At 44.9% G+C, this 27,119-nt stretch overlaps 1 protein-coding gene across 3 annotated transcripts in view; it reads left to right on the plus strand.

Annotated features, from left to right (window-relative positions):
• Positions 1-27,119, plus strand: part of HTT (huntingtin) — a 126,412-nt gene that overhangs the window by 25,109 nt on the left and 74,184 nt on the right. For all 3 annotated transcript variants that reach the window (XM_058193447.1, XM_058193446.1, XM_058193448.1), the window contains 14 exons: positions 2,001-2,112; positions 3,594-3,734; positions 6,084-6,242; positions 6,325-6,413; positions 8,710-8,849; positions 9,215-9,278; positions 11,318-11,418; positions 13,953-14,099; positions 14,755-14,875; positions 16,221-16,297; positions 18,366-18,517; positions 21,592-21,797; positions 24,066-24,192; positions 25,403-25,533. In XM_058193447.1, the coding sequence (XP_058049430.1) occupies positions 2,001-2,112; positions 3,594-3,734; positions 6,084-6,242; positions 6,325-6,413; positions 8,710-8,849; positions 9,215-9,278; positions 11,318-11,418; positions 13,953-14,099; positions 14,755-14,875; positions 16,221-16,297; positions 18,366-18,517; positions 21,592-21,797; positions 24,066-24,192; positions 25,403-25,533 (1,767 nt within the window). The remainder of the gene's footprint in view (positions 1-2,000; positions 2,113-3,593; positions 3,735-6,083; positions 6,243-6,324; positions 6,414-8,709; positions 8,850-9,214; positions 9,279-11,317; positions 11,419-13,952; positions 14,100-14,754; positions 14,876-16,220; positions 16,298-18,365; positions 18,518-21,591; positions 21,798-24,065; positions 24,193-25,402; positions 25,534-27,119) is intronic.

Raw genomic sequence — 27,119 nt, forward strand, 5'->3', positions numbered from 1 at the left:
TATGGGGAAGAGAGAGGCTCTGACTTACTCCAAAATATTCAGGGTTGGGAGATCAACAGTGTCGTGTCCCACCCCCCACTCAGACAAACGAGTCAAGGAAGTCCGTAACAAACTTGGCAATGAAGCCTCTGCAGCTTGCCAAGTTCCTTCGAGTGACTTCAGCGATAGGGTCCGGTATCAGCAAATTAGATAAAGACTTTGCTTGACTCAAGGTTGGAATGCCAAAAGCAGGTCCTTTATATAGGCTGTGGGGTGTGGCTCCATGACTCAGCATTTATCCAGGCCTGCCCCTCCCTTCCTTCTGCTGGCGTCGCCTCTCAGATCTCCGGAAGCGAGGATCCTCCCACTTTGAATTGTCTTCAGCTGGATCTGCTGTCTGGGAAAGGGAGGGGTCAGAAGGAGTAGGCCCGAGCAATTCCAATACCTGGCTGGCTTCCTGCTCTGACGGCTAAGCCAAAGGAACACGCTGTATGAGTGAGATTTATCGGGCTACTCCTTTCACTCCTGGAATCGTCTCCGGGCATGGGGCCAGGGCCGGGGGCTGGAGGCATGACAGGCCGTTCATCTTCATTATCAGACTCGGAGTCTGATAACAGGCCCAGTTGGAGACGGGAGGGGCCCGGCTGAGGAGAGGAGGGAGGACGAGTCACAACAAACAGTCTCAGCTAAGTATCTTCTCTAGCAGGGGGTGGATAATTAAAGTAACTAGTCCTCAACTTGCTACCACAACCGAGCCCCAGCATTTATGTTGTTAAGCGAGACCGTTGTGTTTTCCCTCATTTTACAACTTTCCTTGCCATATAGTTGGGAAATATGACTTAACCGCAGTTGTTAAAATCAGTAACGTAGTTTTTAAGTGAGTCTGCTTCACTTGTTGGTTTTGCTTGTCAGACGGTCACAAAAGGGGATCACGTCTCTCTCTCTCTCTCTCTCTCTCTCACACACACACACACACACACACACACACACACACGGAACACTGTGACCGTCCTAAGTGTGAATCAGTTGCCACCTGTCTTGAATTTTGACCGTGGGGATGCCGCTGCAACGGTTCCGAGTGTGAAAAATGGTTGCTTTTTTTCAGTGCCGTTGTAACATCGAATAGTCACTAAGTGAACTGTTGTAAGTCCTCTGCAAGTGATTTCCTGGTTGTTGCAAGCAGCCCAGCTTGCAAGCACTGTACCCAAAGAGCAGTCCAGTGGGTTAAGTTTTAATTCTGAATGCTTAATACCTTAAATCCAAGGGGCCTCATGAGAACCTGGACTGTTATGGAGGTCCAAACCAAACGGGCTGGGAAGGTGTGTAGGGGTGTGTGTGTGGCTGTGTGCACACACACACGAAAATTGGGGGGGGGAAAGCTAAAGGTAAAAGTTCTCCTCGCACATACGTGCTAGTCGTTCCTGGCTCTAGGGGGCAGTGTTCATCTCTGTTTCAAAGCCGAAGAGCCAGCACTGTCCGAAGACGTCTCCGTGATCATGTGGCCGGCATGACTCAACGCCAAAGGCGCACGGAACGCTGTTCCCTTCCCACCAAAGGTGGTCCCTATTTTTTCTACTTGCATTTTTTTTTACATGCTTTCGAACTGCTAGATTGGCAGAAGCTGGGACAAGTAACGGAAGCTCACCCCGTTATGCGGCACTAGAGATTCGAACCGCTGAACTGCCAAGCTTTCGATTGACAAGCTCAGCGTCTTAGCCCCTGAGCCACCGTGTCCTTTTCCGGGAGGAAAAAAGAATAAATCTTTTTTAAAATAAAAGCAACGCAGTTGTATTGCATGCATGGCGTAACCATGTTTATTTATTTGTTTCTAATTTCCGATCGACTTCACACAGGCCGGATGTGGCCCAGGGAGCCTAAAATACCCGGGTCTATTTTGGGGGAACATGGTGATGCTTTGGCCCTCCAAGTGTCTTAACAGCAACCCTCTTCGGACGATTGGTGTGTTTTAAGCTCCGATAAAATATAATTGGATTTTGATTTTATTTTTTTTCTGACGACAGCTCTCCAGAATGAAAGGTGACATCGGGGGCTATAAGGACGGAAGTGCTGCGCCGTTAGTCCACTGTGTTCGCCTCCTGTCGGCCTCTTTTCTGCTCACCGGAGAGAAAGGGGGTGAGTCGAGACACGCGGGGTTCCCCGCAGAGGAAGACGGAACTTCTCCACACTTTTTCCACCCAGGCCAATTGAGAATTTAAGAGGAGCAAAAGACTTTGAAAACAGGCGGATGCTAAATTAGAACACACAGGGATGATGTTCAGCTTAGAGCAACATCCCCAACCTTTCCGGGGAGGGGGTGTGTAGACAAGAGATGGTTCTATGTGAGCGGTAGGCGCAAGGGTGCGCGCGCGGCCATCGTCCGCAAAAATGGAACTGCGCTTGTGAGCACGAGCACCCGTCACACGTGCAAGCGGAGGGGAGCATGCATGTGAGCCCGCCCGCTGTTTACACGGGCTAGTTCCAAGCGGGCCAGGGCCCGGTAACAGGCCAGTCTTAAGCTTGGGGGTTTACAGTACATCTCTATAGGGCAGGGGTGTTGGGACCCAGGCCCAAGTAAGTAGTCGGAAACTCAGTCAGTGAAAAAACAAACAAACTTTATTCGAACAGCTGAGAATTACTTCATTCTCAGTGTAGTTCAACTAAATTAAATCAAATTCCTCCCAACACAAATTCCTCAGTCCTATTGCAAACCTTGGTCCAATTAGGCAAACTGCCAAAGGCCTTTCTTGGCAAACATTCAGAAGTCACCGATAGAAAAATAAATGCAACAAGATGAAGCTACCAACTTTGTTTTCCAGCAAAGCCCAAATGCCGTTGCTGGTCTTTTTTAATCCTTATGGGAGTGGCCAATAAATCTCCTGGCCTTACTCCTGAGTCGTCCTCTTTGCTTGAGCTGCTCTTGTCTTCTGGTAGCTCTTCTCACGCATGCACTAGGAACAGTCTCCTCCTGTTCCTCTGCCTCTTTACTGTCAGCCTCTGGACGCTCTGGAGTCCACACATCACTCCCCGATGGCCCTGGCCCCACCTCTGCCTCCGACGCAGAGCTCTCATCCGGGCCTTCCCTAGCCTCCAGGACTGGCCCATGTTCTTCCTCAGCCTCATCCCTGTCTGACTCAGTTGCCAGCTCCGCAGGCTGCTGGCGGACCACAACAATGGGTATCAAACGCATGGCCCGGGCCCAGATCCGACCTGCGGGGTACTTAGATCTGACCCAGGAGGCCACCCGAAAAATGACAAAGGACCAGCCCGTGGTGCCTCTGCCATTAAAAATTGAGTTCCCGTGGCCCACCGGGACTCCACGTTCATACGCCTGGACTCCACGTTCATACGCCTGGACTCCGTTTGCGGCGTCTCCGAGCCCCGTTTTCGATGGCGGAGGGCTGCAGGAGGCCAGTTCGGCCGAATGCGGAGCCTGGGTGGACCGCGCGTGGCCTCCCCGAGCTCCGTTTTTTTGGCTGGCAGAGGGCTGCAGGAGGTCCCAGGTCCCGTTTTTCCATGCTGTTGTAACTTGGAACGGTCGCTAAATGGGCTTTGTGTAAGTCGAGGACCGCCTGTACTGAGAAAAGCCCCCTGTATCTTCTGTTCCTCTCTTCTAGCTCTGGTGCCGGATAAAGATGTCAGGGTCAGTGTGAAAGCCTTGGCCATCAGTTGCGTGGGGGCAGCCGTGGCTCTTTACCCGGAAGCTTTCTTCAGCAGACTCTACAAAATGCCCACTGAAAGTAACAAAGAAGAAGGAGGTAGGTGTTATGTGGATTCTTTAAAAAAAAAAAACCAACCCTTTACCTTTGGTTTAAAACAGGGGTTCTAGCCCAGCTCCCCAAACACAACAAACCCTCAATGATTCCTTTATGAGGAGCGTTGTCAGCCCCGGCAAAAATATTTTCTCTCGAGTCCGTCTGTCCGGAAGATGAATAGTTATCTGCCCCACCTATTCATCTCCACCCCCTGCCTTTGATCCCCAGAGCTAGGGTGGGGCTTCACTAGCAGCGGTGGCTCTTCCGCCCTGAGGACCAGCCCATAGATTTCCACTGCTCTCCTCTCCTCTACCTTCTGAGCATCCGCGCGTCTGTCAAGGTTCCAGAAAAACCACTTCTGCAAAAAAAAAAAAACCTCAGAAGCCATTGTTTTCCAGAGTTCTTTACTAGCATTAGGAAACTGGCACACGATGAGTGAAATTCCAAAACTGAATTTCCGTATTCTTTTCCCAGTTATACAAACCCCAAGAGTCCCAACCCCCATAACCCCTTTGATGGTCACATGGTCCCACGTTCTCCCAGTTCATTCGAATATCTTCTTGCCACTCTTCCTGCAGATGTGAACACCATCCGACCTTGACCGCTTGAAGAATGTTAACATATCCCTCAGCCCCCCTTCTTCCCCTCAGGGGAAAAATGTGGCAGCGTCTGGAACCCTAAAGTCTAATATGGTTTCCAGGCCTGACAGGCGTCCCCCCTTGGAAAAGAAGCTATATCCTAGGAAAGAAAACAAAGAGTCGATAAAGAAGAGTGTCAATGGTCTACACTTCCCTTCTACCTCCCCTCCCCTCTCCAAGAGGTTTTTTAGGTTTGTCAGGGAAAGTGTCGTGAAATTGTTTAATCAAATCATCCGCATTTACTTTCCAACTTTTGACCCAAGTAGATTCAGATAATGGATATCCCTTCCAGTGGACTAAATATTATAATTGACCTCTGTATAGTCTAGAGTCAAGGATTTTCTTGATTTCATAGTGGGTTTCACCTTGGATTATCAAGGGTGGTGGGGGAGTGGCAGGTTGAGGTCTCAGACCAGACTGTCTAGCAGGTTTTAATAAGCTGGTATGGAATACCGGGTGTATTTTCCCCAACAGTCGAAGGAGCTTGAGTTGGACGGTAACGGGATTAATAATTTAGATTAGATTAGATCTTAGTACTCAGATACTTATACAAACCCCAAGAGTCCCACCCCCCTGACCCCTTTGATGGTCACATGGTCCCACGTTCTCCCAGTTCATTCGACTGTCTTCTTGCCACTCTTCCTGCAGATGTGAACACCATCCAACCTTGACCGCTTGAAGAATGTTACCATATCCCTCAGCCCCCCTTCCTCCCCTCAGGGGAAAAATGTGGCAGCATCTGGAACCCTAAAGTCTAATATGGTTTCCAGGCCTGACAGCGTCAGGCACTGGACCCAGTTGTTCCTCCTCTTCCTCATCAGCCACCTCCAGACCTGGGGGCTGTTGACTCTCCATCTGAGGGCTGACGGACAGCCCAGGCTCTGCCTTTCTCTCTCTCTCTGCCAGCTCCATTCCCTCTTCCCCCTTGGAGCTCTCAGGTTGCCTTGATGCTGGCTCCGACTCCCACGCCGCAAGTTGAGGACTACCTATCCGGAAGTCCTTGGATTTTGTGGTTTTTTTTAAAGAAACCCGTGGCTATTGTGGATCAGAGAAGTAATAAACAGGCCAACAAATATCTGCGTTTAAAAGAATGAGTCTGGTCCCTGGAGGCTTTCAAGAAGAGACTGGACTATCACCTGTCAAAAATGGTGTAGGGCAGTGTTGGCAAACCTTTCGGCACTGAGTGCCAAAAGAGGAGCACGCGCATGTCAGAAATCAGAGCAGCAGCTGCCCTGTATGTATGTGCACGCTGGGAAGATGATATTCCATTTCCAGCACACGCACGCTGGCCAGTTGGTCTTCATGCGTGCATCCGCACCAAAAGCCGAAAGACCAGGTGGCTGGTGCGCATGCGCATGCTGGAAATGGGAAGATCATCTTCCCAGCGCGCACATGCGCACCGGGCGACTGCTGTTCTGGTTTCCGCTCCTCCCGCGTGCGTGAAGACCAGCTGGCTGGCTCCGGAACCCAGAAGAGCAACAGGCAACGGCTCCCGTGGCTGGAGAGATGGCTTTGCATGCCACTTCCAGCACACGTGCTATAGTTCACCTTCACAGGTGTAGGGTCTCCTGCTTGGGCGGGGGGTGGGTTGGACTAGATGACCCTACGAGCTCCCTTCCGACTCTGTTCATCTATAATCTGATTCCTGACCTAGTTCGTAACTGACCTCCCTGTGCGGATTTTTCCTTTGTCGATTCCTGATTTATTTCTCCAGAAGAGCAGTCCGTGAAGGACATTGTGAATTATATCGACCACGGAGACCCGCAGATCAGAGGGACGACCGCCATTTTATGCGGCACCATTATTTATTCCATCCTCGTCCAGTCCTGCTTCAGTGTGGAGAGTTGGCTGGAAAATATAAAAGCCTCCATAGGTAATGTGGGTAAGGACTTGACTTTTGCGCCCGGAAGCGTTCCCATGAAGGGTGCATGACCTCTGCTGTCCTTTCCCTCCAGGGACGCTGGTGGAGTGCGTCTCCTTGCTACAAAAGAGCCTGAAAGACGAGTCTTCGGTCACGTGCAAACTGGCGTGCATAGCTGTGAGGGTAAGGAAATACCTTTAAAACATCACACTTGGTGGTTATTTCTTCCCCGAGGTCCACCAAGTGTCGTGTCCCACTCCTCCTCTGACGGCCGGGTCTGGGAAGTCTGTATCAAACGTGGCCACGAAGCCTCTGCAGCTTTGCCAAATTCCTGTCAGAGTTCTCAGGGCAGGCAGGAATCCAAGGTGTGACTTCAGCAACCAGATGAGACTTTGCCTGACTCAAGGAATGCCAAAAAGCAGATCCTTTATACAGGCCATGGGGTGTGGCTCCAGGACTCAGCACTTATCCAGGCCTGCCCCTCCCTCCCTTCCTTTTGCTGACTTCGCCTCTCCATTCTCCGGAAGTGGGGATTTGTCCACTTTTCGTCCTCCTGCTCAGCTGCCGGCAATTCTAGCTCGTGGCTGGCTTCGTGCTCACACGCTGTATGGAGGTTTGTTTGCTCATTCTGTCCGGGCATGGTGCCAGGGCTGGGGTCTGGAGACATGCCAGGCCATTCTTCTTCACTATCAGTCCCTGGCTCAGATAGCAGGAAATGGGAGGGGCCCAGCTGAGGAGAGAAGGGCGGGCGAGGCACAACATCAAGTGGGTGCCAGGGGTCTTGTGAGGGTCTATGACAATTCGCCACGGCCAATGTACCGTGAGGCACCTCGCGGACGACCTCTGCCCCCCTGTCAACACCGTCTGCGACCGGTCAGAGAGATAGGAGGAGAACCACCGATAAACGGTGCCTCCCACTCCCAATCCCTCTAACCGGCGCAGCAGGATACCATGGTTGATGGTATCAAAAGCCGCTGAGAGATCTAATAGGACCAAGGCAGAGGAGCAACCCCTATCCCTGGCCCTCCAGAGGTCATCCACCAACGTGACCAAAGCTGTCTCCGTACTATAACCGGATCGGAAGCCGGACTGGAATGGGTCTAGATAGACAGCTTCATCCAGGTACCGGGGAAGGTGCCATGCAACCACACTCTCTACAACCTTCGCCACAAAGCGAAGGTTGGAGACTGGACGGTAATTCCCCAAAATAGCTGGGTCCAGGGAAGGCTTCTTGAGGAGGGGTCTCACCACTGCCTCTTTCAAGGCGGCGGGGAAAACCCCTTCCAACAAAGAAGCATTTATAATCCTCTGGAGCCAGCCTCGTGTCACTTCCTGAGTAGCCAGCACTAACCGCGTCTCCGTCATCTCGGTTGGATCATCGCAATTTTGGTCCAAACTATCCCGAAGCTGAACGATTTTATCGTATAGATAACCATTAAACTCCTCAGCTCGTCCTTGTAAAGGGTCATCCCGTCCCTCCTGATGAAGGAGGGAATGGGTCACCCGAAACAAGGCGGCCGGGCGGTTATCTGCCGATGCAATGAGGGTGGAAACATAAGAACGTTTCGCCTCCCTCATTGCCACTAGGTAGGTCTTAGTAAAAGACCTCACTAGTGTCCGATCAGCCTCGGAACGGCTAGACCTCCAAGTGCTCTCTAGGCGTCTTCTAGTTAAAAGTCCCCCATTGCTATTATGGTGTGCTTCCCGCATATCTTGGAGTAATTGACTAGTTTCTCCTGTTTCGTTGGCCTGTAGTATACACCTATGGCAGTGGTGGGTTCTAAACAGTTTTACCACTGATTCGCTTCTCACATGCACGATTTGTGTGCGATCGCCGCGCGCATGCTCGCTTCCCAGTTGATGGTCGGAGCGAACCGGTTCGCTCACACATCAAGATTTCCGCTACCAGCTCTCCCGAACCACCACTGACCTATGGCAATGATGGCGAACCTGTGGCACGCGTGCTGGAAGTGGCACACAGAGCCATCATTCCGGGCATGCATGCTGTTACCCGTTGCTCTTCCGGGTTCCGGTGAGCCTGCCAGCTGGTCTTCACGTGCGCGGGAGCACCGGAAACTGGAAGAGCAGCTGGCTGGTGCGCATCCGCTTGCCCAGAAGATGACCTTCCAGTTTCTGGCGTGCGCATGCGCACCGGCCACCTGATCTTCTGGTTTTTGGTGCGCATGTGCATGCGAAGGCCAGCTGGCCAGTCCACACACGCAATCACCGGAAACTGGAAGTTCATCTTCCTGGCGCGCACATGCGCACGGGGCGGCTGTTGTTCCTGTTTCTGGCAGGCGTGAGCATGTGCGCGCGCTCCTGTTTCGACACTCGGTGCCGAGAAGGTTCGGCGACACTGACTTATGGCAATGTTGTTCTCTATTTTTCCTTTTATAGTGATCCAGATGCGTTCAGGATCAAGTCGATTAATTCCTGATTTACTGTATTGCTGAAAGCAATTAAACCTTTCTCTTTTCAGCACTGCATCATGAGCTTATGTAGCAGCAGCCATAGTTCCCTGGGGTTGCAACTACTGGTTGACCTCCTTCTTCTGAGGAACAGCTCCTACTGGTTGGTTAGGACGGAGCTTCTGGAAACGGTGGCTGAAATAGATTTTCGGTAAGCATCCGTACGTTATGTCCCTGTCCCGTTCCCCCCGATAAATTATATTATCTTTTAACATCTAGCGTTATGCTTAGAGTGGTGCAGTGGCCTAGAGGTGGAGCTCTCGCCTCACAATCAGGAGGCTGTGAGTTCGATCCTGGGTAGAGGAAGATACTTCTCTCTCTCTGGGCACAATATATCTGCCGAACAAAACTCCTCATTGGCGACAAGAAGGGCATCTGGCCATGAAAACACTCCGCTAGCTCCATTCAGTTGCCCAGACTCCTCCCTGCAAGGGGATTATGGGGTCGTTAAAAGATGATGATGATCTAACGTTACCCTTAATCGTAACAGTGCCTTTATCTCCTTTTGCTGCTAAGGCTAATCCAGTTTTTGGAAGAAAGGGACAGCAACCAGCATAGAGGGGATCATCATTACACGGGGGTGAGTAACTATCAAGTTGAGGCTGAGCCAGTGAGGGGAGGGTTTGCATGCTTGGTTTCACAACTGCTCAGGACGACAGAAAATAGTTACTAATGCATCGAAAGGGCGCTTCTCTGCCAGCTTGTTCTCCTTCGTGTAAAGCTTATCTGAGAGTCGGTGTGGTGGAATGTAGTCTGGATTCCCAGGAGGGAGGGGCTGCACTCCGGAGGAACAAGAGACAACTCAGTTCGGATAGTTTGCGTAAGAAAAAGAGGGTGAAGACAGATCCTCCCTGATCGGTTCCAGAATATAGGTCCGTGGTGGTGAACCTATGACACACATAGCCATATAAGTGGTCACGAGAGCTCAGTTCCGGTGCACATGCGCGCACTGGCCAGCTGATTTTCGGGCCTTCTGGGCCCACCAGAAGTAGGGAAACAGGCTGTTTCCTGCCTCCAGAAGGCCTGGGTGGTGGTGGGGAAGGCCCGTTTTTCTCTCTTACCTGGCTCTAGAGCCTCTCTAGGAGTCTGCGGAGGTGGTGGTGGTGGAAAACTGCCTTTCCCACCCCTCCCCAGACCCTCCTGAGGCCAGAAACATCCCGTTTATCAACGTCCGGTTGGACAGGAAGTGACTTTTTTGCTGTCCCCAGCCCCCAGAGTCTCTCTAGGAGTCTATGGAGGCTGGGGACAGCAAAAAACCTCACTTTACGTTAGTAAATGGGACGTTTCTGGCCTCCAGAGGGCCTCCAGGGAAATGGGGAAGACCCCCCCCGCCCCCCTCCTCCTGGCACGCGACAGCAAAAAGGTTAGCCATCGCTGATATAGGTAGTCCTCAACTTAACGACCACAATTGAGCGCAACCTTTCTATCGTTAGGCGAGACTGAGCTTTTTTGACCGATTTTATGACCTTTCTTGCCACAGTTGTTAAGTGAACCACTGCAGTGGATAAGTTAGTAGCTCGGTTGTTAAGCAAATCTGTCTTCCCCCCCTCATTGACTCTGCTTGTCAGAAGGGGGTCACGTGACCCCGGGACGCTACAACAGTCATAAGTATGAACCAGTTGCCGAGTGTCTGAATTTGGCAAAGCTGGCTGAGGAATTCTGGGAGTTGAAGTCCACAAGTCTTAAAGTTGCAAAGTTTTAAATAGTCTGTTTTACTTTGGCAAGATTTCTGCCTATGGGTGAGGAAGAACCAAGAAAACTGCTTGGAATAATCTCACAACGTCGTTCTTGGGTTTTAGCATTCTTTTTAAGATAGAACCCAACAATGGACTTCTGCCTTACTTAATATGTCGTTATTTTGCAAATTATAGGTGCGGTCTAAAAGTATTGGACTAAAATCCACACGTCATTGGAAAAAATGATAAAAAAACATATAGACTTTAAACCAGAGGTTTCTTTAATTGGGAATCATACCTGAAACTTATAATAGAGAAATGAGATATTTGATTGTGAATATATTTACACCGACTAGAATTGTGTTTGTTAGAAACTGGAAAAAATGAGGAAATACCAAAGCAAGATGAAATTACTAAGAAAATAATGGACCGTGCAGAAATGAGTAAATTGACATTTGAAATTAGAGAACAGGAAGATAAACAATACTATAAGATGGATTTATTTTATCAATGGCTAGATAAAAAAATAGGTTGAAGTTTGACAGAGACATTTATAATGTGAGAATTGTTGAAACAAACAAAATATAACATAATATCATTGGTTTGAATTAAGAAAAGGAAATGAATGATGCATATATACAATTAATGTAAAATTTAGTACAATCTCTATAAGGCAAGGGAAGAAACATTTAGAGTTATACAAAAGATCGATTGATTAAAATATTTGGATGTGTATTAGATTGCTAAAATGCAAAATAAGATAAATTACATGTTATGAATATGGTGAAATTGCACAAAAGCTTTGTAAACAACCAACCGACACATTGTCTGTATTTTGATTGAAGATGTTTTTATGTCTGTCTGTCTAGAAAAATAAAAAAATTCCAAAAAAAAGTATATTTTTTCTTGATCAGCCTCTCCGCTTCTTTTTTCCCCCCAACAGCTGTTAAAACTTCAGGATCGGGTTTTGAAGGAAGTGGTCATTTCTCTCCTGGGCGACGAAGACCCCAGGGTCAGGCGCGTGGCTGCGGCTGCTTTAGTAAGGTATTCGTTCAGCGAAACTTAATTTTTCTGCTCTTGCCCTACTTCGAATGCGGTTATATTTTGCACAGAAAGATATCGAATTCCAGTGGTGGCGCACTTTTTCAGCACCGAGTGCCCAAACCAGAAATTGCGTGCATGTGCGCGCGCGCCGGAGCACCGGGAACCCGAAGACCAGCTGGCCGGCGTGCGCATGCCTGTTTTTTGGGGGGCCGTCTTTCGGCTGTTTTTCCAGCCATTTTCACGCCTGTTTTTTGGCTGTTTTTCAGGGCATTTTTTGGGCTGTTTTCAGGCTAATTTTCAGCCTGTTTTTGGCTTGAAAACAACCCAGAAAACGCCCTGTTTTTTGGGCATTTTTCAGGCTGTGTTCCAGTGCTCTGGCATCCGCAAAGACCAGCTGGAAATCAGAAAAGCAGCTGGCAACAGCGCACATGCTGGCAGAGGTCTCTGTGTGCCACCTCTGGCATGTGTACCATAGGTTCGCCATCTCAGGCATATATTGTAAATCTGCCTTAATCATAGTTACGAATTTCTCTCCAAAATCCGTACAGTTTGACTGTTGCATCGTAAATTTGCCAATTTACACTGTCAAATGCTTTCTAGAAAGATCAGCGCCATTTGTTTTCCTGGATGCATTTCATAATATTCCAGCGTATCTAGGATAAACCTTACATTGTGGTGTTGTTGTTTTTTTTACAAAAGAAGAAAAAGAATGTATACTGTAACTCTGATGTATAATTGGAATTGCGTCTGGGAATAATAATTGTCAACAGGCAGGGGTTTTTGTACGGAATGCGTATCATGGAAAGACCGCAGATATATTTCAAAATACACTTAGCTCGGAGTTCCCCAAAATAGAAAGTTTATATTCTCATATGCGGAAGTGTTTGGAGTGTTTTCGTAGCAAAAGCTGAATATTGAATGGTAAGAATGAAAGTGGATGCTTATCAGCATAGAAAAAGAAGGGCCGGAATAGCTCAGGCTGTTAGAAGCCTGTTATTAGAACACAGCAGCCTGCAATTACTGCAGGTTCGAGCCCGGCCCAAGGTTGACTCAGCCTTCCATCCTTTATAAGGTAGGTAAAATGAGGACCCAGATTGTTGGGGGGGGCAATAAGTTGACTTTGTAAATATACAAATAGAATGAGACTATTGCCTTACACACTGTAAACCGCCCTGAGTCTTCGGAGAAGGGCGGGATATAAATGTAAATAAAAAAAAAAAGGGGGAATTAAATGTGTTAGAGGTAGCCCTCGACTTATGACCACAATGGAGCCTAAAATTTATGTTGCTAAGTGAGAAATTTGTTAATTTGGCCTCATTTTATGACTCTTACTTGCCACATTTTTAAACAAATCACTGCAGTTGTTAAATTAGTAACACGGTTGTTAAGTGAATCTGGCTTCCCTAACATCAGAAAGTCGCAAAAGGGGATCACGTGACCCCAGGAGATTGCAACCGTCATAAATGTGAGTCTAGTCAAGCATCCAAATGTAAATCGCTTGACCAGGCTTCAATGGTCGTAAGTGCAAAAACGGTCATAAGTCCCTTTTTTTCAGTGCCGTTGTAACTTCTAGCGGTCACTAAGTGAACAGTTGTCAGTCGAGGACTACCTGCATTAATGGCTAAATTAAAGTGAAAAACATTCAGGTAGTCCTCGACTGATAAATGTTCGTTTAGTGACCGCTCATAAGTTACAACAGCAATGATAAAAAGTGGCTTATAATCGTTTTTCACACTTAACGACCGTCGCAGCATCCCCACGGTCACATGGTCAAAATTCAGACGCTTGGCAACTGACTCATATTTATGACGCTTGGGGGAGGGGTGATCCCCTTTTGCGACCTTCTAATGAGCAGAGTCAAGGGGGGTGTGGGACGCTGAACAAGTTCCTAACTTTAACCACTGCAGTGGTTCCCTTAGCAACTGTGGCGAGATAAGGTCGTAAAATGGAGCAAAATTCAGACATCTCACTCAGCAGCGACCCGTTATTTGTTCTGCATTGGGGTTGACATTTCAAGCTGGAAATCGGGAAAGCCCAGAACTTGAAATTCAGCCCGTCAAAACAGACAGGTGAGCACGCTAAAGATAGGTGAAAAAGGTGGTTTAGTATCTCTGTAGCAGGGGTCTAGTGCCTGACGTGCCGATAAGCAGAGGAGAGGAGAGGAGAGCGGTGGAAATGTATGGGCCAGTCCTTGGGACAGAAGAGCCACCACTGCTAGCGAAGCCCCACCCTACCTCTGGAGATGAAAGGCAGAGGGCGGAGATGAATAAATGTGGTAGACAACTATTCACCTTCCGGAAGGCGCTCCTAAGAAAGGAATCTTTGAGTTCACTTCAGAGCGTTTGTCGTGTTTGCAGATTACCTCTGCTTCCCTCAGGACCACCTGTGTGTGATCAAGCTTTTGTGTGACCATTTTCTCCACCACGTTTCCCTCCGAAAGAACGCTGAGTGGGACTCGCCCAGAATGTCCCTGGTCCTCTTCTTTTCTCTTAGTGAAAGGGGCCCTTCTCGTTTCTCTCCCTTGTTTCTCACAGGCTGGTCCCAAAGCTGTTCTATAGTTGCGACGCAGGGCAGGCGGATCCGGTCGTAGCTCTGGCTAAGGAGCAGAGCAGCGTCTACCTGAAGCTCCTGATGCACGAAACCCCACCGACTTCCCACTTTGCAGTGAGCACCATCACCAGGTAGAGCTGCATTTGGCGGGGAATAATAAAAGGCCTCGTTGCTTCCGGGAGAGAAGCAACCTGGAACTAAGGAGGAATTTCCTGCCAGTGAGAACAATTAACCAGTAGAACAACTTGCCTCTAGAAGTTGTCAAGGCCTCCAACACTGGAGATTTTTAAGAAGAGACTGGATAGTCATTTCTCTCAAGTGGTGTAGGGTTTCCTGCCTAAGCAGGGGGTTGGACTAGAGGACCTCCAAGGTCCCTTCCAACTCTGTTATTCCTCTCCTCTCCTTTTCCTTTCCTTTCTTTTTTCCTTTCCTCTTTCCTCTCATTTCTTTTCCTTTCCTCTTTCCTTTCCCTTCCTCTCCTGCTTTCTAGCGAATCTAAATCACATGCCACAGTTGCTGTTCTACTTATCTTAGAAAAGGCTCCTTAATCCTCTTTTTTCAGCGCTGCATGGTAACGCATGCGGTGTGCATGCGCGCAAAGCATGCGTTTGGCACGCACCGCGCATGCGCGGGCAAAACAAACGAGTAGCGAAGCGAACCAGTAGCAGACTTCAAAACATTTCAGCCCTGGACGTAACCACCAATTAAATGGGCTTTTCCTCCTTAACCAGGAATTATTCAAGTTTGGTAAGAAATGTTTAATGAGGTGCGTTCTTGTTGTTCTAGAACCTACAGGGGATACAACCTGACGCCAAGTCCGGCCGATTTGACGGTGGAGAACAACCTTTCCAGAGTGATCTCGGCCGTGTCCCATGCATTGACGACCTCACCCTCCAGATCTCTGACTGTGAGTTTTGATTGTGGGTCCGTTGACGTCAATGCAGGTTGTCCCTGACCTACATCAGCTCGTTTAGTGACTGTTCGAAGTAATGACATGATAGATGATTAATGATAGAAGATAGATGATAGATGATTAATGATTAACAATAGGAACCTATTGCCTTATACACTGTAAGCCGCCCTGAGTCTTCGGAGAAGGGCGGGGTATAAATGTAAAAACAAAAAAAAATAGATAGATGATTAATGATAGATGGTTAATGATAGATAGATGATTAATGATATATGATGAATGATAGAAAGATAGATGATTAATGATAGATAGATGATTAATGATAGATGATTAATAGATAGATAGATGATAGTAGATAGATGATTAATGATAGATGATAGATGATTAATGATAGATGGTTAATGATAGATAGATGATTAATGATAGATGATTAATGATAGATGATGAATGATAGAAAGATAGATGATTAATGATAGATAGATGATTAATGATAGATAGATGATTAATGATAGATGATTAATAGATAGATAGATGATAGTAGATAGATGATTAATGATAGATGATAAAAGATAGATGATTAATGATAGATAGTTAATGATAGATAGATGATTAATGATAGATGATTAATAGATAGATAGATGATAGAAGATAATTAATGATTGATAGATGATTAATGATAGATAGATAGATAGATAGATAGATAGATAGATAGATAGATAGATAGATAGATGGATGTATACACACATATACACATATACATATATACAAGTATGTGTGTGTGATTGTGTGTATGTAAAAGGGAAGGAGAATTTACTGCTTTTTATTTTTATTTCATGACCCAGCCAGGGTGGATCCTACATGTTAAACATTACATTTATTTGATCAATTTTTCCTGTGGGTTTTTTTTTGTGGTTTTTTTGGGTAGTCCACAACCTACGACCATGTTTGAGCCCAAAATTTACATTGTTAAGCGAGACATTTGTTAATTTAAGAAAAGTCACAAAACGGGGGAAGCCGGATTCACTCAATAACCGTTGTCCCTACCTTAAATGCCTGCGGTGACTCGCTTAACAGACGTGGGAAGAAAGGTTGTAAAATGGGGCAAAGCTCACGTCGCAAGTGTCTCGCTCAACAGCAGAAATTTTGGGCTCAAATTATGGTTGTACGTCAAGGACTATCTGTATTTTACCAGTTGGGGCTTTTTTTAAGCGTTGCCCTCCTTTCTCGTATCTTAACTACAGCATTTATCTGTCGGAGCGTGCTGCCGAACACAGCCCTGTGCCTCTTCCACATTTCCCTGTGTTCCTGAGCATAATATTCTGGGGTTTGTTTTTTTTTCCAGTTTGGCTGCTGTGAAGCATTGTGTCTTTTGTCCTCATCGTTTCCGGTTTGTACTTGGAATGTGGGATGGCACTGTGGGTAAGTTACAACTCATTCACCTTTGCTTACTGGAAAAAGAATCCAGAGCAAGGGTTTCCAATCATCATCATCTTATATTTTAACAAAATACTTGGTCGATACCTGTTGTGTATCTACCTACTTGGTAGTAATAAACTTAGTTCGTGGAAAAACAAACTTTATTTGAACGGCTGGGAATTACTTCATTCCCAGCGTCGTTCAACTCAAAGTAAAACAAATGCCTCCCAACACAAGTTCCTCAGTTATCTCGCAATCCTTAGTCCAATTAGGCAAACTGCCAAGGGACCTTCCTGGCAAACATCCAGAAGCCACAAAAATAAAGACGTACATGAAGCAGAAGATGCAGCTACAATGTTGTTTTCCGGCAAACCTGAAACACCGGTGCTGGTCTGTTTTAAGCCTTATGGGAGGTGCCAATCATCTCTTGGCCCTACTCCCAAGTTGTCCTCTCTGCTTGAGCTGTTCTTGCCTTCTGGCAGCTCTTCTCATGCGTGCATTAGGAACAGGCTCCTCCTGTTCCTCTGCCTCTCTATTGTCAGCCTCTGTGTCAGGGTTCCAAGGAATACCCCCAACGAGGCTTGAGGTTCCTCAAAGTTCCAATTTATTAGAGATGCCATGTTGGCACAGCTGGGAAAACGCAAAACTGAAAGCTTCCAGGTTTTCCACACCCAGTTGACAGTTCACAGCCCTGCCCCACACCCACAAGTTCATCACATTGTCCCATCAACTCTTCACACTCAATTGGATACAATCTTCAGGCAGTCTACATCAGATGCAGGCAAAAGTCCTTGAATATGTTGTTTTGACTAACTTTCTACCGCTCCAACAACAACCCCCTCCCAACTTCTCCAGCTAAAATATGTGGCAGTTAAGAAGCAAAAAGAAAAATGCCTTCCAAAACTGACTCTGGAGGCTCTGGAGTCCGCACCTCACTTCCTGATGGTCCTGGCCTCACCTCAGCCTCATCGCTGTCTGACTCCGTTGTCAGCTTCGTAGGCTGCTGACGGACGACAACAATACCTAGGATGCTGGCAGCAACCCATATCATCCATCAGTGCCAGTTAATAATATTTATGATGCATTTTTAAATGTTCAGTTGGATGAGTTTCATGTTTAATGAATAAAGTATATAATAATAACAACAACAACAACAACAACAACTTTACATGGGCATGCTTAAGATGGGAACCATCAAGAAAGAAACGAAAAGTTTAATACTCGCTGCTCAAGAACAAGCACTGCAAACTAATGCCATGAAAGCAAAGATACAAAAATCCACCGACAATCCAAACTGCCGACTTTGCAACAACAAAGTCGAAACTCTTTCACATTTAATATGTGAACGCAGCAAAATCGCACAAACTGACTACAAAGCTAGATACAACCGAGTTGTTAAATTAATCCACTGGTCATTGTGTAAAAAATACAACTTGCCCGTATCCAAAAAGTCCTGGGAACATAAAGTGGAAAAAGTTTATAGAAAATGAGAAAGTGAAGATCTTGTGGGACTTTCGAATACAGACAGATCGTCACTTGGAACACAACACGCCAGATATCACAGTTGTCAAAAACTGAAACGTACAATTTATTGACATCGCGGTGCCAGGAAATGCCAGAGTCAAAGAAAAAGAACTGGAAAAAATCATGAAATATCGCGATCTGGCCATCAAAACTACACAGCTATGGATGAAACATGTAACAGTGAAACCCATTGTTATCGGGGCACTTGGTGTCCAAGAATTTTACAAAACACATTAAGAAATTGCAGCTTTCTGCAATGACACCAGCAGCGGAACTGCAAAAAACTGTGCTACTGGGAACGTCGTATATTTTAGGAAGATGATTGATACCTAGGACGCTGGCAGCAACTCGTATCAACCATTAGCACCAGTCTGTGATGCCTTTTTAAATGTTCAGTTGACTGAGTTTCATGTTTAATGAATAAAGTAAATAATAATAATAACAATAATAATAATAATAATATCCTATATTTTATAATATATAATATAGAAATACCTTTTATTCCTCCTGTGGATGGGGAAACTGATGATTTAAAATTGAATTCCAGTTTTTCTCACCCGGGAGGCGTTGAAGAGTCTCGGGACAAGAGCGCAGTCGGGATGGTTGGCTTTCTGCTCTCTCTCCTTTCGTCTGTTTCATTCCCTCTGGATCTCTCTGCCCACCAAGACGCCTTAATCCTGGCTGGAAACTTGCTAGCAGGTAAGAAAAATATTTATTTATTTATTCTTTTTTTTTTTTATTCATAAACATTTTGAATACAGTGTATTGTCAAGGTGCATCATTTACAAAAAGAAAAACAAAGAACAGAAAGAAATATTAACTCATATACCGGTAACAATAGTAATAATATAACAATATTTTTGGCTAAGTTTCTCTTTATATTAGCTTATTTATAATTCTGTTAATTATATTGGCATATTGATAATAATAATAATAATAATAATAATTATTATTATTATTATTATTATTATTATTATTATTATTATTATTATTATTATTATTATTATTATTATTATTATTAAGGACTCAGGGCGGTGAACAGGCAGATAAAATAATACAATACATTTCAATAAAAACACTATTTAAAAAACTTATTCCAATAGCCTAAATTTAAAATACAATACAAAATATAAAATAAACCCCAATAAAATCCATGTTTAAAAACCCTATTAATAATTTATAATTATAAACCATCCTTATATTTAATTCATGAGTAGCAATGATCTTTCTTCATCTAATTTCTACCTCTTATCTCTAACCACTCATAAAATCTATTCCGTATCAAGTAACATTCTTTGTCTTTTATTTTTAAAGTCAGTCTGTCCATTTCTGCAGTCTAATATTTTCAGAATTACATCCTCATCAGATGGGGTGTTCTCATTTGTCCAATATTGTGTGTTGTTTTTTTTTAAATAAGAAAAATATTTAATCTTCACTTGGGGTTTTTTTAAAACACCGAGGAACATTATTTGTCTATAAACGGTCTCCAGAAAAGTGGCGCGTCACAATCCAGCAAGACAGATACAAATTCACATCGGGAATATGCTTTTTGGGATACAGGCAGTCCTCGACTTGCAACAATTCGTTTAGTGACCGTTCGAAGTTACAATGGCCCTGGAAAATGTGACTTAGGACCGTTTTCCACACTTAACGACCGCCTCAGCATCCCCGGGATCGAAATTCAGACGCTCGGCAATTGACTCATATTTATGATGCTTGGAGTATCGCGGGGATCATATGACACACACCCCAGCAACCGTCTGACGAGCGAAGTCAGATTCACTTAACAACCGTGTCACTGACTTAAGACTGGCAGTGATTCGCTGAACCACTATGAAAGGTCATAAAATGGGGCAAAACCCACTTAACAAACGTTCAACGCGGCAACCTTGATTGTGGTCGTAAGTCAAGGAGCAACTGTCTGAGTTTTTTGGATTGCATTTTTTGCGGTTCTTTGATTTTAGTTTTTTACATTCAATTTTTATTAGTTGATAATATGGCGTACAAAGAGAATACAAAAGTAAATAATATGGAAATTAGGGAAGGGGAAAGAAAAGGGGGAAAAGATAAAAAAACCCGCATTGACTTCCCACTCCCAGTGCAGTAAAATAAGGCGTTAACATCTAACCGCGACTTTTTACTTTTACATAGTAATATAAACTATTATTTTATAATCGTATAAACTCAACTTTTTACTTTTACATAATAATAAAAACTTATTTTATAATCATGCAAACTCAACTGTTTTATATGATATTAGAAACTATTATTTTATAATAATATAAACTCAACTTTTTAATTTTACATAATAATAAATACTATTATTTTATAATGATATAAACTCAACTTTTTACTTTTACGTAATAAATACTATTATTTTATAATCATATAAACTCAACTGTTTTACATGATAAAAACTATTATTTTATAATTGTATAAACTCAACTTTTTACTTTTACATAATAATAAAAACTTATTTTATAATCATGCAAACTCAACTGTTTTATATGATAATAGAAACTTATTTTATAATAATATAAACTCAACTTTTTACTTTTACGTAATAAATACTATTATTTTATAATCATATAAACTCAACTGTTTTACATGATAAAAACTATTATTTTATAATCGTATAAACTCAACTTTTTACTTTTACATAATAATAAAAACTTATTTTATAATTATGCAAACTCAACTGTTTTATATGATAATAGAAACTATTATTTTATAATAATATAAACTCAGCTTTTTAATTTTACATAATAATAAATACTATTATTTTATAATGATATAAACTCAACTTTTTACTTTTACGTAATAAATACTATTATTTTATAATCATATAAACTCAACTGTTTTACATGATAAAAACTATTATTTTATAATAATATAAACTCAACTTTTTACTTTTACATAATGATAAATACTATTATTTTATAATCATATAAACTCAACCTTTTACTTTTACATAATAAATACTATTATTTTATAATAATATAAACTCAACTTTTTACTTTTACATCATAATAAAAACTCTTATTTTATAATTTATTTATTTTTTTTATTTATTTATTATTTAAATTTGTATACCGCCCTTCTCCCGAAGGACTCAGGGCGGTTCACAGCCAGGTAAAAATACAATACAATAAATACAAATTAAAATACAATTAAAAAACTTATTAAAATTGGCCAGGATTAAAATTTGGAGCTAAAAACCCATTAAAACCCATTAAAACACTAACCCAGTCCAGCGCAGATGAATAAGTAGGTTTTAAGCTTGCGGCGAAAGGTTCATACAAACTCAGCTGTTTTACATGATAATAGAAACTATTATTTTATAATAATATAAACTCAACTTTTTACTTTTACATCATAATAAAAACTCTTATTTTATAATCATATAAACTCAACTGTTTTACATGATAAATACTATTATTTTATAATAATATAAACTCAACTTTTTACTTTTACATCATAATAAAAACTCTTATTTTATAATCATACAAACTCAGCTGTTTTACATGATAATAGAAACTATTATTTTATAATAATACAAACAGCTTTTTACTTTTACCTAATCATATAAACTGAAACGCTATAGGGCTTCCTGCCTAAGCAGGGGGTTGGACTAGAAGACCTCCAAGGTCCCTTCCAACTCTGTGATTCCATTCTAGCCATTTCTATAACAAGAAATCTTATCCAATCATTGGTGTAAAAGCCCAAAATCAAAGTTAGTTATTTGGATTTTTAAGTGCATTTCGTGCTTTCAGCTACCGCCTCCAAATCTTTGCAAAACCCCTGGACGCACAGTGAGGACGAAGCCAGCATCCCTGCCGCTAAGCAAGAGGACTCGTGGGTGGCCCTGGCAGACCGGACCCTTGCCCTGTTGGTCGATCACCTGTTTTCCCATTTGCTAAAGATCATTAATATTTGTTCCCACATATTGGATGATGTCGTTCCTGGCCCAACGCTAAAGGTACGTTCCTCGTCTGTCGCTGACATTGCTGAGTTATTTTTAGGTAAGGGGAGCATAAGACTTCGTTGCACAGGTAGCAGAACTGAGTTTCGCATAATTTTACCGCCTGTTCGCCGCGCACCGAAAATGTGAGCCTGCGCATAGCGGGAGAGCCGGCATAGCGCCGCAGGTCGCCACTACCGGTTCTCCCGAACTGGTATGAATCCCACCACTGACAGGTAGCCCTCGACTTAACAACGGTTGGTTTAGTGACCGTTCGGAGTTCCCGCCGCGCTGAAAAAAGCAACATGACTTATTCCCCCACCCCCACCCCTGCGCCCATTCTGACAGTTGCAACATCCCCGCAGTCACACGATTTAAGATCGGGACCCTTCACCACTGACTCATATTTATGACGGTCGCTAAGTCTGCCAGGTGTGTATGTGTATCGTACGATCGCCTTTTACGACTCTCCGACAGGCAAAGTCGACGGGGAAGCCAGATTTGCTAAACAGCCGGGTTACTCCTTTTTAACAATTGCAGTGATTCACTTAACGACTGTGGCAGGAAATGTTGCGCAGTGGGAGCCAAACGCACTCAGCAAACGTCTCGCTTAGTAACGTGAACGTTGGGCTCCATAGCGGGCGTACGTTGAGGACGCCCTGTGGTTACCTCGTCTTCTATCTACTGCCAGTTCGTGAGGGGTTATAGCAATTGGGAGATGTGTTCTGAGGCACCAGGTGAGAAACGGGGAGTTCTAGTCCTTTGCTTAGGTGCAAAGCGCTCCATGGCATAGGACCGGGTTATTTACGGGACCGCCTGCTGCTACCAGTGGCCTCCCATCGACCAGTGCGCTCCCATAGGGAGGGTCTCCTCAGGGTGCCGTTGGTCAGACAATGTCGGCTGGCGACCCCCAGGGGGAGGGCCTTCTCCGTGGGGGCCCCTGCCCTCTGGAACGAGCTGCCTCAAGGGATACGTCAACTCCCTGACCTCCGGACCTTCCGACGCGAGCTGAAGACATTTTTGTTTCATCGCGCAGGGCTGGCCTAATAGTTTTAATGGGGGGGGGGTGTTTATTAGAGTTTGTATTAGAGTTTTAATTCTTCTTAGCCAAATTGAATTCGTTTTTTAAAGATGTTTTTAATTTTTGTGTTTGTTGTTTTATTTGGCTGTAAAACCGCCCTGAGTCCTTTGGGAGAAGGGCGGTATATAAATTAAAATAATAAATAAATAAATAAAATAAAATAAAGCCAGCTGGGTGGCCGTGAGCCGGTCATTCCCTCTCAACCCTACGAAAGAGGCAATGGCAAACCACTTCTAAAAATCTTGCCAAGAAAATTGCACGGACTCATCCAGGAGTCTGAAGGCAAAACCGAACAGCTACCGTGGCCATCGTTTGGTCAGTATGGAAGGCCTCGTCATTTGGGACATCCTGGCAGGGTATCTGAATAACAGTTGGAAGAGGCCTTGGAGATCTTCTAGCCCAGGGGTCTCCAACCTTGGCCACTTTAAGACTTGTGGACTTCAACTCCCAGAGTTCCTCAGCCAGCTTTGCTTTGCTGGCTGAGGAACTCTGGGAGTTAAAATCCACAAGTCTTAAAGTGGCCTAGGTTGGAGACCCCTGTTCTAATCCAAACCCCTGCTCAAGCAAGAGACCCTATGCCAGTGATAGTAAACCTTTTCGGCACTGAATGCGCGTGTGCACACGCCGGAGCCCCAGAAACTCAAAGACCAAGCTGGCCAGCACGCATGCGGGCTCTGCCCACCTATTCTTCTGGTTTCGCGTGCCAGCCAGCTGGTTTTTGGGTATCCGGAGCTCTGGCACATGCGAAGATCAGCCGGCCGGTGTGTGTGTGTGGGCCGGAAACCAGAAAAGCAGCTGGCAATGGCGCGTGTGCCCACAGAGAGGGCTCTATGTACTACCTCTGACACTCATGTCATAGGTTCACCATCACGGCCCTCTGGCATTTCAGACAGGTGGCTGTCCGGTGTCTTCTTAAAAACCTCCAATGATGGAGAAGGAAGGGAGGGAGGGGGGGAGACAAGCAGAATTATAGAAGAGCAGAATAACAGAGTTGGAAGGGACCTTGGAGGTCTTCTAGTCCAACCCCTTGCTCAAGCAGGAGACCCTCTGGCATTTCAGACAGGTGGCTGTCCGGTCTCTTCTTAAAAACCTCCAGGGGTGAGGCCCCCACAACTTCCAAACTTTGCTCCGCTCGAAGCCAATTGTCTCAAAGGCAGTGAGGATGATGTGGGGTTTTTTTTGTTTTTAATGTTCTGTTTTTCCAGGCGACGTTACCGTCTCTCACCAACCCACCTTCGCTGAGTCCAATTCGGCGCAAAGCGAAAGAAAAAGAAGTTACGGAGCAAGCCACGGTTGCCATAAGCCCTAAAAAGACGAGTGAAAACAGCCCAGGTTTGGAGAACGATGGGATTAAAACTCTAATCGATTTTTAAAAAAAAGAAAGATATTGACTATTAATAGAAGGCTCTTCAGAACCATTCCTTTTTAAGAGCCGCGGAAGGCTCTTTAGTCGGTTAAAGTCATGTATGCATTGAATCCAAAGGACTTTTAAAGTGGCCCAATTTAAAGAGAAAATGCTTGGCTTTAGAAGGGGCAAATAATCATAACATTAAAAAATAACTTTTTGAGAAGAGTCATTTGGCGTTCTTCCCGTTTTCTAAAACTGATACAGGCGTTTGGCTTGAACTCGGCAAAAAAACAGCCGTACGATGAGTTGGATTCGGATTTGTGATTCACTTAATGAACGGTGGCTCACTTAATGACTATTTATAAAGGTCGGTGGGGAAGCCAAGATTTGCTTAACCACCGGGTTACTGATTTAACAATTGCAGTGATTCACTTTAACAATGGTGGCAAGGAAGGTTGTAAAATAGGGCAAATGTCTCGCTTCACCAATATCTCTCTTAATGAGGAAAATTTTGGGGCTCCGTTTTGGTCATAACGTGTGCTCCTTGGTGCTCTTTGAGCTTGGTTGTTTTCTTGCAGACATTTCATGACCCAGCTAGGTTACATCATCCGTGCTAGAAGGAGGACTACCTGGATAGAGAAGCTCTCAAGGGTTTTAACGTTATTAAAGAATTAGCTGGACCAGTGCTTTGCTATGAAACTATGTGCTCGGGCTTGATAAATTGACACTTACAGCCTGAAACTTAACGTAGAATGTGTAACTCCGTAGCATCAGAGTGTGTTAATATAATGCAACTGGCAGTTGGAACAGAGTGGGAGGGGGAGCAGAATGTCCCAGCCCGCAGCATCCATCGGTATTCATCTGGCTAGCATCCTGACAGTATATGAGAGAGTTGAGGGGTGTTTGGAAACTCAAACAGTATTTGCTGTGTGAGCAAGAAGGAGACAGGAAGGCGGCTGGATGTGGCTTAGCTCAAGTGTTCTGTAGTAAAGCTGCTTGCTGCTGTTAAAGTAGAACTGTAAGTGAAACTCCTCTCCTCTGCTTGTGTTTTGCATTTGGAACAGATTTCTTTTCAGGTGGGGAGGGGGAGTAGAACTCCTTAGCATCAGAGCGTGTTAATAATAATATAGGAAATACTCTGATGGCTCTGATGGTCATTTCGAAAAATCCTTTCTCTCTGCTTTGATTCATAAGCTCCCAGGCCAAGTGACACTTCAAGCTCCACTCCCCCAAGTAAATCCTCGTCCACTCTGGGTAACTTCTATCCTCTCCCATCGTATCTCAAGCTCTACGACGTTCTGAAGGCCACCTACGCCAACTATAAGGTATTTTTATATCAAACTACATGTCCTAAGCAATCCATGCTGCGTGTGCTACGAATTCTGGAGACCTTGTGGGCTTGTTGACCCGTAGCTCTGGTTCTTTTGTGTTTTGTAAAATCTGGAGCCCACTGTTGTGACTCGTCCTCCTTCCTCTCCCCAGCCGGGCCCCTCCCGTCTCCAACCGGGCCTTTTATCAGACTCCGAGTCTGTTAATGAAGATGAACGGCCTGTCATGACACCAGCCCCCGGCCCTGGCCCCATGCCCGGAGAGGATTCAAGGAGTGAAAGTACAAGCCCGATAAACCTCACTCATACAGCGTGTGTTCCTTTGGCTCAGCCTTCAGAGCAGGAAGCCAGCCAAGGTGGTGGAATTACTCGGGCCTACTCCCTCTGACCCCTCCCTTCCCCAGACGCTGACAGCAGATCCAGCTGAAGACAATTCAGAGTGGGTGGACCCTCGCTTCTGGAGATCTGAGAGGCGATGCCAGCAGAAGGAAGGGAGGGGCCTGGATAAATGCTGAGTCATGGAGCCACACCCCACAGCCTATATAAAGGACCTGCTTTTGGCATTCCAACCTTGAGTCAAGCAAAGTCTTATCTAGTTTGCTGATATCGGACCCTATCGCTGAAGTCACAACTTGGACTCCTGCTTGCTCTGATAAACCTCGAAGGAACTTGGCAAGCTGCAAAGGCTTCGTTGCCAAGTTTGTTACGGACTTTCTTGACTCGTTCGTCGGAGTGGGAGTGGGACACGACACCCACCCTCTGCCCTGCTTCTTTTTTACTTGCAGTCTGCAAGTAAATCTGCAATCTGTTTTAAAGGTTAGGGTAGTAATCAACCAGCCTTTTTCCTTTCGCCAGTTGCGAGAAACCTGCCTTGTTAGCTAAGATTGTGTTGTTAAATTACGTCACTCGACACTGAGCCTTTCTGCCATCCATTGATTTCCAAGTTTGGAGGGAGAAGAAGATCTTTGTGCTTATCTACAGGGTCGCTTCATGCCATCCCTGCTATTGCTTTTTTTAATTTATTTATTTTAATATGTAAGACTCAGGTTTGAAGGCAGAAGGGGGAACCTTATAGCCCCTTTGTGACTTGTGGACTTCAACTCCCAGAATTCCTGAGCCAGCCATTTTAATATGCAAGACTCAGGTTATAAGGCAGAGGTGGGGAACTATGGCCCAGTGGTATAAAATCCACTGAGGTTTGCCACCGATTCGCTGTGCGCGCATCCTCAGTGTGCGCCAAACACGTGGCATGTGTGCGTGCACAGTGTGTGCCAAACACGCAATGTGTGCGTGCATTCACAGTGCACACCAAACGCATGCTGCACAGGCATGGTTCGCATGGAAAAAGGAAGCTTAAGAAGATAACTAGAACAGCGGGGGGGGGGGCAACAGCTGTGCCGCGCGATTTAGATTTGCTAAGAAAGCAAGATTTCCTCCTTTCTAGCGAATATAAACCACGCGGCACAGCTGAGCGTTGGAAATATCGGTTCAGACAAACCGGTAGCATTTTTTTTTTTACTACTAGTTCGCCCAAACCGGTAGCTTTTATTGCTACCTGTTTGCCCGAACCGGTAGCATTTCAC

This window comes from Ahaetulla prasina, chromosome 8 (genome assembly GCF_028640845.1).
Source record: "Ahaetulla prasina isolate Xishuangbanna chromosome 8, ASM2864084v1, whole genome shotgun sequence".
In the NCBI taxonomy this organism is placed as follows: Eukaryota; Metazoa; Chordata; class Lepidosauria; order Squamata; family Colubridae; genus Ahaetulla; species Ahaetulla prasina.